This window comes from Homarus americanus, unplaced genomic scaffold, assembly GCF_018991925.1.
Source record: "Homarus americanus isolate GMGI-L3 unplaced genomic scaffold, GMGI_Hamer_2.0 scaffold56333, whole genome shotgun sequence".
Classification (NCBI taxonomy): Eukaryota; Metazoa; Arthropoda; class Malacostraca; order Decapoda; family Nephropidae; genus Homarus; species Homarus americanus.
Genome location: NW_024734940.1, coordinates 9,891,676 through 9,907,944, shown reverse-complemented (window position 1 = coordinate 9,907,944; position 16,269 = coordinate 9,891,676). Strand labels below are relative to the sequence as shown.

Sequence of the window (16,269 nt, the reverse complement as noted above, 5' to 3'; positions counted from 1 at the left end):
AGCAATATACACCATCCATTTGGATTAGTATACCTTGTACTTGGTATTTACAACTTTTCTCCTAGTGAACGAGAATTAATGTAAAGCTTTAAATTTCCAGAGAAGAGGGCACTTCAAAAACTAGCAATACAGGGTACTTAACCAAACTCCTTAAGTAATTTACTTTTCATCCTTGAAAACTCATCTATGAATATGAGCTGCATGATTCAACCTCTTCACATTTTTAACAACCTACAATCTCACATTGGGAGTTGGGTGGGCAAAAAATTTATCACCTCCCTTCATATTAAATCTTCCCTTTATAAGTTACCTGTGATATTGCAAGTAATCAAAAAAACAATAATACACTAGAGGGGATTATTGTAATTGTAAATTGTAATGAAAAATAATTATAGGGATCTAAGCTAAGAAGAATTTTATCTCAGAAAAAAAGGACTATCCTTAAAAAATCCCAAGTGTCATACAATTCTAATTAGAGGAGTCCTCATGGAGATACTGTATCGCAAAAACTATCAAGGTTTCCTCCTTTAAACTGTTTCGTATTACATATTATAACGAGAACATATCTTAACACTTCTGACCTGGATTCTCTCTCTAATACTGCTTCTCTTGCAGTTTGTAATTCCTCAGAAATACGTCTTCGTTCCTCTTCCACTTTGAGAGATCGCAAAGTTTTCCTATTTAGCTCTCCCAGTAGTACAGTGAGAGCTGATGAAATATCCTCTAACATACGGGATGTACTCCGTCTGTAATAAATGAACACTGTATAGGTATTGATGTACTGTATATAATTTATGTCATACATACTCTAACCAATCTACATTGTTGAAAGACCTGCATTCATGAATCATCATAGAAGTAACCCCCCAAAAAATACAAAATATGAAAAGAAGTGGGATTTAGCATAGGTAATAATTATACAAAATACTGAGGCCATATGATCAGTTGCCCAAGTGTTTAATAAAGGTTGTGTGATCTTATACAAGAACAAATTACAGCACAGTATATAATATCTGTCCTATATTGAATAGAGGTAGGAAAAATCAAATACATCACAAGATATACACAATTTTGTTTAGTTGTCTTGTAAAACTATATTTATAGTATAGGGTGTATTTATAGTTAGTTTTTTAGCTTTCAGTAGAAACCCCACCCCCTTTGCAGCTCATTGGCTCATACATAAAGTTTGATTAATATTGATATATCGCAAATAAATCCAGTGATATCCCATTAGCTGGAACAATTGGCACAGAGCACTTTTAGGGATGAGAGATATCCGGGTATCCAGAAGACTTTCTCAAACCCGGAAAAATTCTTTATCCCCTGATTTTTTTCCGGTTACTGGGAAAAGTTTCCGAGAATCTAAACTATGCACCTTGCAAAGACAAACGCTAGCCCACATCCCCCAGAATATTTCTGGGTGTTAGAGAAAGTTTTCCAAGAGTCTAAACTAGCAGAGTCTGTAAAAGCAGTTCTAATTAAGGTTAGAAACTCCATTTCTTTACTAGAAGAATCCTGAATAGTTTATCTAAAAGTATAGTTTAATAAATATATTTAAAAAAATAAAAATCTATATGTAGTGGGCATGCGAGGCACCTCATAAATGAGCCTGTGACGACTGGCATTTTCCACTCGCACGGAGCTGTGGGGGATTAGTGGGTCTAATGTTACTGACCTGACTTGATGCAATGTCAGGTGGAGGTGGGGTGGGGGATTAGTGGTCTCATATTACTGACCTTCTGATGCAATGTCAGGTCACATATTGTTGGGTGGGGCATTAGTGGATCTCATAACCTGAAGAAGTCTTGAATAAATACGAGGCTGCCAGCAAAAAGTATACTGTATAAACTTTTAGTCGCAAAATCTGCTCTAACTGTGTTAGAGAAATGAATTTTGTTTCATTTCATATCCCTGTATAGAGATGCGTTCCTGATGATGTTATTTTTTACCTAGCACATTGTAATGACTTCTGCAAATTCTGTGGTTTCGTAACTATAACAATACCATTAGCACTCAGTTGTGTGAGTGGTGACTGGAGTATTTTTGCATGGTAGAAACTTAACACCTGTCGGGCACTTTTATTACTTATTATGGTTATTTTTTACATTATAGTAAGTGCTTTTAACACTACTTTTGCATCATATTTGGGTACACACAGATCTTGTATAAAACAGTGAATGATGCAGATGATGTACTGTATATGTGAAACAATTGACGTACAGGTACTGTATAATGAAAATTTCTTCCTACATTTATTAGTGACATATATGTGAAATGCTGTATAGTGTATAGCAAGAACCCACCTGTACCAGAGAAAATTGGAAGGGTTTACATAATTTAGTGAAGACCCACAAAGTACCAGTATGTGACAAAGGGAATAATAAGGTAAAAAGAGGAGATCTCGTTATTTCTTTGAATCACATGATTTAAAAATGTAACAATTAATAACAGCAATTTTCCACAAACAGTAAGTCCTTACCTTCTTGGGGAAGTAATGGCCACCATTTGTCTCAAGCCACTAGATTCTAGTCCAGATTCAACTTGTCCTAAAAGTTGGGAGGCACTCTGTTGTATTTGTAAAGTTTCCTGCTGTTGTTCTCCTATAAGGATTTCTATGCCCTGCACCTGTCAAATCAGTTACATTATTGATAATATTATTAGCAATACGTACCACCATATATACTGTAGCTTCTTATGAATAAATTAGCCCATTAGGTGTCACCGCCATTTTAAAACGGCAGGACAGCATCATGCCGGCACTTTGGCATCACCGTCGTTTTAAAATGCAGCTGTACGGGTATTTACCAATCTCCCATGGTCAGTAGTGTTAGCTTACAGCCTAAATAAGTGAAAATGAGACTAGTGGGAGGTGTGAGGGACAGAGCTGGCCTCCCTGCCATATCCCACATTTATCCCTCCCTTGTTCACTGTCTCCTTGACACAGAGACATTAACATGCCACATTATATAGCTTAGAGGTCGTAACAATTTATTTCAAATGTCTTTGCATTGGGGGTTGGGTGGGGGTGTACAGGACAAGGCAATGGTGAACATTAGCTCATAAAATATCATGTGTTCATTCAGGCCTTCTTCCTCTAATTTACAAGAGTAAAAATATTTTCTTCTATACTCTCCATTTCAGGAAGACAGTTGCAATTGGGGATGAAGACTAATCATAATATCTTTTCCAACCATTTACAGTAAACCCTCGAAGATCTGGACCCGGGTAATCCGGATTTCGGAAGATCCGGACAAAATATTTGGGGGTTCTGGACTAAGAAGCCTCCTAGAAGTTTCCCCAAGAAACATTCCCAAACCAGAGCAAAGAACACTTACCATAAGGCCCATGGGCGCTGCTTGACCCGTCAGTTGCTTGGACACAGGTGCCCGAGGAGGTGGGAAACAAACAGAGTTGACAATTGTTGTTTGTGGGAATATTAGCCCGGGTTGGCTAATCCCCATAAAAAAAAAAAATAATAATAAAAAAATAAAAAATAAAAAAAAATTATTTGCCGGAAAATTGGGACAATCGGCTTTTCCGGACAGGTGGTCCCCCCCCCCCTTTTAGTCCGGATCTTCGAGGGTTCACTGTATATCAAGTCTTCTGGGTCTAGACTGGTGGTTTAGTGTTGCATTGATATTCACACTGCTAAGTTCCTGCTCAACCATAAAATGGAATTTTAGCATTAATCCTTAATTTTCAAGAATATATTTATCATGCTCTTAAGTCACCTTTGAAGTACTATTAGTTTATTAATTTTTCTTCAAGGAAACTTACACAAAACTAACAAGGAAGCATTGTACAATACTGTTTATGTTTTTGCATAATAAGGTTTAACATAATTTAAATATAGTATGTGTTTGATAAGAATGATAACTAAAATACAGTTCAAGTATAAGTACAGTAACTCATAAAAGAGAGAAGCTCTTACCTGAGCTACAGCCATTTGTAGTTGTGCAGCAGCAGTTCCTAACTGACCCTCCAAGTTGCTGTGTTGATTCTCAAACTCCATCAGTTCTTCCAGCACATTCTCTGCAACACGGGGTGTATCTGTGCTTAACTGCAGTGTTGTGACTTGCCGCAATAATCTTTAAAAAAAAAAATCAATATTTAAGTATCTTCTCAATTGTTTTTTATGGCATCTACAATCTTCAGGGACACTCAATATATCATGTTCCCCTACAGCTGAGGCTGGTGGTACAGGGAATAGGGAGGAGTGATCAGTCTATCCTCTGGATTAACAAATTAACCAGAGTTAATGGTGGAGGACCTTGTCTAAGGACTGAGGAATCACCTAATAAGTTAAAGCAACTTTTAAGAGACACTTATTTTATGAGCAATAAACCAGAAATCACATTTTCAAGAAGAAAATTACAATACAGGTAGTTCACACTCATTGCAAGGATTTCATTCCTGAAAACCTTTCTGATATGCAAAACTGCAATTTGTATAACTAACTTTCCCTTAAGAGGGGAATGAATTACTTGCCAGGAATTTTGGGGGTACTAGGGCTAAGTTTTTCATACAAAAACAATTATACAGTATATTGCTAAATACACATGAAATAAAGTACAGTAGTCTCTCGCTGCCTGTGGGAGTTAGGTTCATGAAAAACCTTGTGGTTAGCAAGACTAAAGGGTTATGGGAAATGGGGGATTAGGTTCCATGCCATGGATAACACTTGTCAAAGCCTAGCTAAGTTGCCTGTTCTTTCACTAAACAATATCTGTATCGTACAATTAGTTAAATATGATTCAAATATATTTAAAATAGCTACATATAAATTAAATAGTAAAATAAATTTTACAGTACTCTACATCTCTGTGGAGATCGCATCTTGCTATCAAATAAGAAAAATCAAGAGCATGGGTGTGTGTGTATGTATGTGAAGTGAACGTGTGTGTGTGTGTGTCTGTGAACTTGGCAGGTCTCCAAATTAGACTGTCCCTGTAGCTACATGCCCCTAGCATGCCAAGCTGTGTTATTGCTATTTTTCAACTTGTATTTTCAGGCAGATATTTGAAATTTAATTTGATTTTTTTACATTGTAACATGCACACACAATTGTTCATACAGAATGTGTAAAACAAAACAATAAAACATGATTATCCAAAAGAAAATTAACATTCCTTACATCCACAGGAGTTAATATCTGATAATGGGAGGGGGAGAGGGAGGGGGTGTGGTGTCAGGGATCTCGGCATCTCCTTATCAGGCTAAGGTGTGAGCTGCGCTATTGTTCTTTTTCAACTTGTAGTTTTGGGTAGATATATGGTACATACTGAACTTCATTAAAAGCAATTTACTGTTACATGTACACACAATCGTTCATACAGAATGTGAAAAAAAAAAAAGAAAAAAAAAAAGAGAATAAACATTTCTTACTTCAACGGGAGTTAGCCCATGATTGTGGGAGGGGGGAGCGCTTCTATTTCCTGTGTCCTTAATGAAACGATTGGCAAATGGCAATGCACTTTTCATTTATTTTATTTATTGATATTATTTATATTCATTCCTCACATTTACAGAGGGATACAGACGCCACACTAATCCGTGGATACTTGAAATTAAATGCCTTAGTGAATGAAATGGTATACAGAGTAAAAACAGTGGATACTCATGGTTGGCGAGGGTTTACTGTACATACAAATACAGTCAACCCTCACTTTACGCGGTCCCACATTCCGCGTTTCCACGTTTACGCGGTGCCCTGCCGGAACCCAGGATGCTCACATTCCGCGGTGCGTGTACCCCTTTACGCGGAGAGCGACTGGCGAGCCGCGCAATTTTTGGATCCAAACCTCCCGCCATCCGCCATATTGTGTAAGCGGCGCGAACATGGTGCGCACAAGGTCGCCCAGTCATCAAAACATTACCAGTTCTTCACCAGCCACCCACCACAGCCGGCCCAAGTCAGTGATAGTGATAATTATGGTGAGGATATGGACTTATATGGACTTTGGTGAGTTTGACAAAGAGGCCCTGCAAGCCTCTGTGGTGGACAGTGATACAATTGATACAAGTGATACAGGTGAGGGCCAATAATCTGCCCTCTGCCTCGGAACCAACCGCCCATCCCCGTGTGCCCAGCCATTTTTTCTACTAATGTAAGTGTTAAAAAACCTAATATTATTGATATTTCTCTTAATTATTAATTGTGTGTGCATACCATCATAAAGTTAAGATAATATTTTTACTACAACATAGTTGTGTTATTCACTTTTTAGCTTCTCACTTTACGCGGGACCCTCCGGGTTACACTAACCGCTGAAAGTGAGGGTTAACTGTACAATAAACCCTCCCAGTAACAGACTAATTCATGCTGACCCTCTCTGTAAATGGGACTCTGGATATTTCAGACCCTTTAAGTATTTCAACAAATATGTAGGTAAAAACAGCAGGTAATAAGGTAACAACCTCCTACAATGGCAGCAGAATATGACGGAGTGGTCCAAGCAGAATATGACGGAGTGGTCCAAGCAGCTAGGCCACACACGCACCTGACACAGGGATGAATTGGAGCATGATGCAATCTCTTCAAACTCCCTGAAAATTTATTCCCAGGTCCAGAAAAGAGAGACTTGGAGAGATTTTATCAGAACCTTAACGGAATCAACCTTGGAAACTCGTTTACAGACCCAAAATTGAGAAAATTTTCTGGAAAAATTCCGAGCCAATTTCAATTCCGGGTACTGTACAGTATTGGAGAGTTCCGGCTGACGGGGATTCCGGAAAATGGAGATATTACTGTATAGATAGTGAAAAACTATATTGTACCTTGTAAGGCGGCCGAGGCTGCTGGTAGAGGTAAGAGCCAGACTCAGCATTGAACTGCACTCATCATGCACAGCAACTGACACTTCTCTCAAGTCGTCGCTGCCCAAGAAGACAAGTGAAATACGATTAATAAAATATTTAAACTATACTATAGGTTTAACATAACTAATGAATTTAGCACTAAAATCATTTACATATAGAGTACTATACTGTACTGTACTGTAAATGTATTTACTACATATATACTATATGAATAATGATTGCAAAATTCTAATTGGTTAACCAAACTATTTAACTGAAATGTTGGTTTGGAGATCTTTAATAACTGTAACTTGCTGTATGTACCAAAATAACAGATACTGTGTGTAACTTTATATATTTTATCATTTACTTAAGTGAAAGTCTTCATTTATTGATATGAAATTCAAATTTGTTGGGTGAATCTTAAGTACTGATCTGTTAAGGTAAGAAAATATCATATCTTGCCCAAACTCTGTCAAAACAATGAGCAGTGTCATAATAAGCATCTAAAAAAAAATTAAGCAAAAAAAAATCAACTTTGCATAATGCTAAGTAAGATGGACAGGAAAAGCACTGAGGAATCAATAAAGATTCAGAATTCTGAATCATCCATTTGTTAATGAGGTGGAAATGCAATAAATATGCAAACACTCATTTCAAACAATACATTTACTGCTTCTTTACTAATACGTACTGTAAAGAGTTTTACCTGTACCAGCAGCTATTCATGTTACTTCATCACTGACTCACTCATTCATCTGGCAGCATGGGACTTTCATTAAAACTGGCACCCCCAACCTCTCTTATGGAGGGACATTTACAGTTCAAGTTGGGTTCGTGGGTGTACCAGTAGGTGTAGTATGAGCTGCATCCACCTTTACTCATATTGGTGCCACCCTCCCAATCATCCTTTTGATTAAGTCCAAAGCTTTTATGGCTACAAAATTATGTTGGATTTTCTCAATCTGATTAATGGTGATTGATCTCCAAGGTGTAAGAGGGCTAAGTTAGTTAGATGCTACTGCATGTCATAAACTACAATCACCTGTCATCAATCATTAAAAGGGATTTATGATCAATCCCAAATTTTCAATCATTTAAGGCAATTAATTGCATCAAGAATTGTAACAACCAAATTTGCATTGCCAGCAATATGCAGAATACTGTAAACTTAATTTACGAAGGACATCAAAATATTAAATACATTATCTGAAATGCTAAGAAACCAAAAACCACCACCACCACCACTCCTGACCTCATTCAAGCCTCCCATCCCCTCAACAGCATGTGCTGCCGAAGTGAGAGACAAAGCTTAGCTGGCACAAAAGGTTGGCAAAGTTAGGTTTGATGACTGACTAAGAAACAAGTAAATGACCTCCCTGAATCACATCCCAAGGAGCTTATACACCTGACTTAAGTGAAACAAAGAGATATTTCTCTCAAGAGTGAGTTTCCTGTATCAGAGAAGCAGCTAAATAAAATGGTATTAGTGACCTTCATAAGAAAGATGTCTGGATTAATATACAAGATGAATACAGTACTGTACTGTATTTGTACCTCAGTGGGAGCCCATAGGTCACTTCCTTCTTTGATAAGGGACTCAGCAACAGTGGATAAGATGTCAAAGTAGCGGACATCAACCACCTCTTATTTCAGGAAGGTCAGTCAAATCTACATCCTCAACTTCATCTCTGGCATTTCCTATTTTTCCAATAAAGCTGTGAAAGCCTCCCCCAGCACTACTGCGGTGTTCTCCCCCCCCTCCCCCCTTTTTACACAGTACACCATTACTAGATGTCTCCTCACTCTCTAGTAGGCTGCCTGCCCTATCTGCCTAACCTGTTACCACTCAACCCTCCATCTTTGGACTAAATTCTTGGTCCTCTAGTCACATTTTAGCATCAGGGAATTTCTTATAATGTAAATGCACAGCATTTGTACATATGCACAGTATATTGTCTCTTCACTACTGGGTATTTAACTGTTCAATATTTAAATGTGTAAAGTATTAGAGAACATATCTACTTTTTCCATTAGTTTATCAATCATTCACGGGTCACCCAGGAATATAACTACAATACAATACTTACATGCAACAACATCAGAAATCAAAGTATTATTCAGTCAAAAAGTCCTCATTTCCTCCAGCAGTTCATTTCGTCATGAGTATTAATATGGAAAAATTATAGCAAAACTTAATCAAATTGAAAATGGAGGTTTATGTGCACCAATTTTAATCAGTTTGGTTTTTAAGCATTTCTATAATTTTAAATCTAATTTCAGGCATTTTATAGGATGAAAATCCAAACTACCTGTGGTCAGCTTCAGTAGCATGTGGAGAAAAAAGATGTACAGTACTGTAAATGATTGCTCTTCACCTTACACTTAAACAGATATAGACAGTGTGAAGCTGTAGAGATATAATAATTATACTAGTACAACAATGATAGTCATGAGTACGTATGGTATATATTTGTTTAATGACACAGATAAAGACATTAAGAACCCTAAGTTTAATGTCTAAGTCATTCAGGTACACAGGTTCCATTAATGAATGCTCTGAAAATTGTGGTACAAAATTATCTAAACATTTCAGTACTTAAGCATCCAAAATTATATCATCACTAAATACCTGTAAAGGAAACACAGTTAAATAAATCTAACGAAGCAATTACTCACTGCACATAATCACAGACACTTCCCCCAAACTCCATATCTTTTATGTCTACAAAGATGGTCACAATGATCTTGGACTAACCTAGGTAATTGCCATAGAAATTTGCCCTGTACATGTAAACTGATCTGACCTTACCAGTCAATAAATATTGGTTGTAACAAGTCTGTTTAACAACAATTGAAAAAAAGACCTAAAATACTACATCTCCACCAGAAGACTTAAATATAGAAGACTTATAAAGTTTCTAAGTCACAAGATCATTTAATGTGTACTACTCTACAAGGCTATGCAGCAGTTGACTGATTAAACTTATGATTATTCATCAAAAGGGGGCAGAAATAATTGTATTTTTAATGAACTAAATTCAACATCAGATAAAAAAATGAGGTTGAGAATAAGTTCATAAATTTTTTAACCCCCCAAAGGACTCCGTCATCATCATCATCATCAATGTTTATTGCCATTTTCCACGCTTGCGTGGATTAGCCACTTTTACCTCATGGTAGCTCTCCATGTTGCACGACCCTTGCAGTCTCTCTTGTCAGGTTCTTAATTCTTATGTCATTTCTTATAACCTTTCTCTCTCTCTCTTTATGTCATTCTTGGTCTGCCCCTGGCTCCCCTCCCCTCCCCTCCCCATTTAGACTCTTGTATCTCTTGACCAATTTGGTCTTATCTATTCTCTCCACACATCTACATGTATGGAAGATGTGATAACTTGTTACTTCCTACACCCACATATGGCAACTTCCATTTGTTAAAAAAATATAAATAAATAATGGTCTTTGTAATGCATTTATTGCACAACCCAATGGCTTGGAGGAAGAATTCCAAATACTGTACTCACTGTTAGAGTTTCCTCCTAACAGCTACTCATTTGGGTCGCAACAGTTGGCAGTTGAATCTGATTAATATTATTGTCTAAATTAATGTCTTGGGATGATTTCTATCATTAACATAAAATTCAAGGCTTTTCCCACTTTAATGTAGGGTGGCCAGAATCATAAGCACAGAGCTTCAAATATTCCCCTTTATCTATTATATGAGAGATACTACCCACCTAATCATTTTACTAAAAACTACACAGTATACAGTACAGGTGCACTGTATTGTACTGTACTGTACAACAATACCAGAAGAGGTTCAAGACTTATTTGCCACCCCGAGTGACACAGGCTTTGTCTGTACAGTATTTAGAAAATAGTACAGTACAGTACTTAAAGTGGAAAAATGGTTGGCTCATAATCTTACAATTTATAGTTGTTTGTCATATTCACTATGTTACACTTACTACTAAAGTCATATAACTTACAAATAACAATGCCTTATTACAGATCTCTAACTAAGTGTTTCATTGTAGGCGAACTAGAAGGTACTTACTGCAGGTCAATCTCATTCTTTTCTGTTGTCAATTGGCTTTGAAGTTTTGGGATTGAACTGGGGTTCTGCTCAGCAAAACATGTCATAAGCTTAAGCATAAATTTCTAAGCCAAAATTACTAGAATCTCCTGAGGTTAAATTCACTGTTTGTTTCACCCTAACATCTCATAAATACTGTACACTGTGGTTTCCCACAACAGGTAAGACAGTTTATCCTACCGGGTATATACTGTATATTTATGGGGAGCACAAAAATGAAGCAGGACAAGCACCAGTATGCCTGAAAACAAGATTTTTACAGAAATTAATAGGAAAAGTCATTCTCTGTCCAGGAGAGACTGTCAGTCCTATTATGGAAGTGTTGATAAGATTAAAAGTGCTATTTCTAAAATGTGTCTGATGCGTCACAACTGGAGTGATCCATCTAGTGGTGAAGAGGTTAACTCTCAGCCAAAGGGTAGGACAAGGCAGGCAGAACCACTAAATATCTTCAATATCTTCACTGGTTCCCAAGTTATGATAATTTGAAGGTTCACAAACGTTAACTGCATTTTTTTTTCATTTACGATGCTGCTGCACTTGTCCTACTTGGGTTCTATGTGCCTCATATAGTACACCCTTTACCAAGTTCCAGCAGGTATCTCGAGTTTTCCTCAACTTTTTGTTACATGGACTGTTTTGCTTTGAGCACTTACCGGGTATGAAGTCTCGGGCTAATCCGTGCAGTTCTCAGTGTTTATAGGCTTGCATGATGCTTTTGCCTTTTGTTTTCATTGCATTATAAGGATTCAATAATCTGCTAGCAACCTAAATAGCTTCAACCAATTTGTTTTGTATGACATATTAAATACTGACATAAATAGGCGAGCTTGTACGTAATATTATATCATTTTGAGGTTAACTATGTATTCTCCTAAGTTCTTATGTTGAACACAGGAGAATTCTTTTGAGAACCTTATACAGTGATCCCTCGGTTAACGAGCGCCTCGGTTAACGATTTACCTTCCATAAGATTCTTAACTTCGGTTAACGAGCAATCCCTCGATTAACGAGTTTTTTAAGAGCCGACCTCAACATGTTTTCGCTTGCATTTGGCGGTCCACCAGCTGTAGTATTAGTCCGCCAATACAGTAATCGGTTTTAGGGCTTAAATTCCTTACTATTTTAGTAAATATCAAGAAGTTTATACTATTCAATAATTTTAAAAGTTTAATATTAAATTTTTTAGTCATTTTAACAATTATTGAACATAATTGAAGGTAAGGAAACTAGTTTCATGCGCGCCATCCAGCCTGTTAACACACCACACAGGCATTAGTCTCTCTCTGTCTTTTCAGTGGAGGTAACATCTTGCTTGAGACTCTCTTCAACTAAACATTTTTTTTCTGTGTTTGCAAGCAAATTATTGGTCATTTTGAAATTTATTTTACATATTGACAATATATAATGCAGTGCAGTGTTGATTTAAAGAAAATAATCTTGATTTACACCATGAGAACTAAAATTTTATGGGTGAAATGGCGCCATGGGGCGACTTCTCTTCCACCCCAATGCCTTCTCTTCTCCCTTCTCCTCCACCCCCATTCTAATTCCCATCATCATCATCATCCAGGCGCCTTCTACATACACACCTCAATGTAAGTGTACTTTTCTACCTTTTTTGTTGAATTTAGGCAATTTTCGGTGAGCTGGAACCAATTACCCAAAAACCCATTGAAACAATGGTTTCGGTTAACGAGTTTTTCGGTTAACGAGCAACCTGCTGGAACGGATTGTGCTCGTTAACCGAGGGACCACTGTAACTGGTTGGGTTGGGTTAGAATGTTTCTTTAGCGAGAAGAAGTTGGGTTCTAAACTGTGAACCCCACATCTGAATTAAAAATTTCTCCTAATGTGATCCCACTCTCTACACACAGGAGCAGATATCAGGTTCTCCACCTGGGTTTTGGGATTATACATTCCAGGGCATCCCACATCTTTTGTGTGTGTAGGGGGGAGGGGGATGTGTGGATACAAACTATAAGAGTTTCTGCCTCAAGAGGCCACTTTTGCATCTATTCCCACTCATATTCAGATGATGGATGTGGTGGGAGGGAATGGACAATACTGTACTAGGATCTTCTGTAAACCTCAGCTGCCTCATAGATTAAAGCATGGTGGAACAAACCCTCTAGTTTGCATGTGCAGTGACAAGAGCCACCTGCCTAAAGGACATCTGCTAGAAAATAGAATTTTGGGATCAAGCTTTCATTCATAAAGAAATAATTTGCATATAGTAATAATTGCATAATTTTTATTGCAAAATCTTAAGATATTGCAAGACTACCTGTAACAAAGGTTCACATATTTGTGTAGTTAGACATGCACTTAACAATGTTCCCTTCCGTCAGAGATAAAAATCAAGATTCATGCATACAATCAGATGTTTACCTAGCTTGTGGTAGATTTTGCTCAGTTTCCTCACTTCCTCCTCTTGAAGTCTTTTGTTGTGGAACTATCTGAATCTCGAAGTTGTCTGACGCTGACTCTTTGATAGTGGAGTTACACACTTCCTTCACATCTTTGCTCACAACGATTTTCTCATCAGTGACACTTAGAGCACCTGCATGTTCCAGGGGTAATCTTGGAATGTTGCAAATTGCATGGTCCTGGAGTGTGTTGCTAAAACTATTCCATTCTAATTTTGTATCTTCTCTAGGTTTGATACAATATTTAGGTTGTGAAGATAAAATTGATGTTTTAGATAAAACTGAGTCACATAATGAACTTGAGAGGCTTTCTTCTGACTTAAATGAATTTTGAAGTTTATCTTCTAATGCATTAAATTTGGATAAGTTCTCTTTTGAATGACTGTGATGAGTTGAAATCATTCTTGAAACAAGGTTAATATCATCACTTTGTGTTAAGTCCAATGAGTCAATAACCTTAGCTTTATTTTGAAATGGCATCTGCACTTCATATGTGCCTTTACTTTCTATCTTATGGCTTGAATTGTGCTGTCTTTGAGATACACTATTAGCTCCACTGAAAGGTCTACATCCCACAGTACAAGCTGGTTGATGGCTCAGTTTATCTGTTGCTGGAGGACTGCCTGACAGGAGTTTTACCCGCTCTGCAGCCAATCTTTCTGCAGCATTTATCAATTTCTCGATCTCACTGTCTCCCTCATCTGGATATTTTGAAAGTATGAGACTATATATCAACAGTTAGAGCAAAATTGTAGTCTAACTTGATTATACAAACACTGTACTTAGGAACTGCACAGTATCATATATGTATCACATTAATGGTCAACACCCTTCACTAAGCAGTTAGTGAATGAAGCATCTTCCCAGATTTTGCCAAAATGTAATGAATTCTAACTACCCAACACAGTGAATGGTGTCACTGGCAACCCCTTTCCAAGGTTCCACAGGCCTGCCAACTGTTTATGGGGTCCACACATGCGTGTGTCAAATGGCTCAACCGTTCTGCAGTGTATTTGTCAAAACCTTGGAAAGATAGTCTGTTCTCTCACTGTATCATCCATGCCACATCACCACTTAGAACACTTGGAACAATCACCTCCCTTACTCTAGGTGGCTTCAGAACTCACAAATCCCTGGTGAAGGATGTTTGCCATATACTGTAGTGTATGAAGGGATGAGTCTAGAAAATGAGTCTGGATTATTTTAAAATTAGCAGTGTACAGTACAGTATTGTTTTCTCATAAATATCTGAATTTTGGACAATTCCAAATTTCTTAGTTAAATTTTAGATTATAACCCTTTATAAGCATAACATATAACTATTGTACTCATAAAGTGTTTTATAGTATTCACACTTCATAATTACCGTATTTGCCGGCATATAAGACACGCTTTTTTTTTTAAGCGTATCACAAATTACTCTGCGTCTAATGCACCCGTATTACGGATGGGAGGCCGAGCGCCGTAGGCTGAGGTGCCTAGCTAGGGAGTCTGGGACAGGCAGTAGTCCACTAAGCACAAAAATTGTGTTACTAATAGTATTACTAATAATAAAATACTGAAAAACAAGCCAAATTATCACAATCTATTATCACAAACTTACGGCAAATATGCCGAAGACGTAAATAATGGCTTACATTGACTTCACGGCAGAGGGAAGCTCACAACATCTCACAGTAGGCACCTTCTTCCCACCATATGTAAACCACACCAGATACATGTCTTACATTATGTAAGGACTGTATTACCTTTAAGAAACATTTGTTTATTATTTAAATGAAAAATTACCATAGAAAGATAAAAGAAATGTTTACAGAAAAATTAGCCGCCAGTCAGCTATTTGCAATGAGTCGATGACGCCAAAACAATAGCAATGGTGCTACACCCTGGTGGCAGATCGTGGCAACACAAAACATCACAGCCAAAACTACGAGTTTCACTTCCTGTCGGTAATTCTCTTGACCAAAATATAAACAAGCAGCTGCTCTGATCAGAGGTAGAGTTGGGTTAGAATAATGTTACTATATATGATTTCCTACTTGATTCCAGTATATATTGTATTTACATGCACAAAATCATATGTTTTCCCCTACAAAACCACTTTAAAATCACTTTCAATAATTGAATGACGAAACGTACTAAAAAAAATTTCCACAAAATATCCTTGTCTTATGCGGTGGTGCGTCTTATATGCCGGCAAATACAGTAACTTTACAAATTATATTTCTGATCCAATTTGAAATGAAAAATACTTAAAGTTACATAACAAAAACTGCCTCAGATCAGTAATCTTGTAGAAGTTAACAAGAATTTATACCACAAAAACCTCACCAGGGTTAGGTCGAACTGTCAGCAGGTTATGAGAAGCTGACTCTACTGATGAGATGTTTTGACTGCCAGCATCACTGTGACACTCTGATACACTGCCCCACATGCTATCACTGTCTTGCTCTCCATTCTGACGAGTTACAAATTTACAAAGGTATTATAAACACACACAACCTGATTCATGATTATCTCAAAGTCTACAGATGTTGCTACTACTAATTACAGTACTGTACTGTATTCAGGGGTATGAGTGATTAGTGAAGTAAAAAATACACAAAACAAAAACTATTATCTGATAACTCTGTACAAACACTTACATAGCTGTACATTACTGTCAAATTTGCATATTGTTTAATTAATACTTGAATAAAGAATTATGACAAAATTAGGAAAATTCTGAATTGGCTTATAAATGCTTGTCAGGAAAATTTTTTTCTGGTATGTAATGAAAAACTTTATAACTCTTAGAATTTGCCTATGAGGAGAAGATTTTAAAATTCTGAGCATCTAATTACTGTACTGTTGTCATTAAATTTAGGTGCAGATTAAAACACAGCTGATACCCCTTCAATAACTAATCACAGTTTTTTTCTAAAGCATGTTATTCCCCCAGATTAA

At 37.1% G+C, this 16,269-nt stretch overlaps 1 protein-coding gene across 4 annotated transcripts in view; it reads right to left on the bottom strand.

Annotated features, from left to right (window-relative positions):
- The window catches only part of LOC121870625 (ERC protein 2-like), a 37,736-nt gene that overhangs the window by 18,170 nt on the left and 3,297 nt on the right, over positions 1-16,269 (bottom strand). For 3 of the 4 annotated variants that reach the window (XM_042372481.1, XM_042372482.1, XM_042372483.1), the window contains exons 3-8: positions 15,655-15,781; positions 13,286-14,024; positions 6,778-6,876; positions 3,932-4,088; positions 2,480-2,625; positions 582-746 (exon numbers count right to left, since the gene is read on the bottom strand). In XM_042372481.1, coding sequence (XP_042228415.1) covers positions 582-746; positions 2,480-2,625; positions 3,932-4,088; positions 6,778-6,876; positions 13,286-14,024; positions 15,655-15,781 — 1,433 coding nt within the window. The remainder of the gene's footprint in view (positions 1-581; positions 747-2,479; positions 2,626-3,931; positions 4,089-6,777; positions 6,877-13,285; positions 14,025-15,654; positions 15,782-16,269) is intronic. The other variant, XM_042372484.1, reaches the window with a different exon arrangement.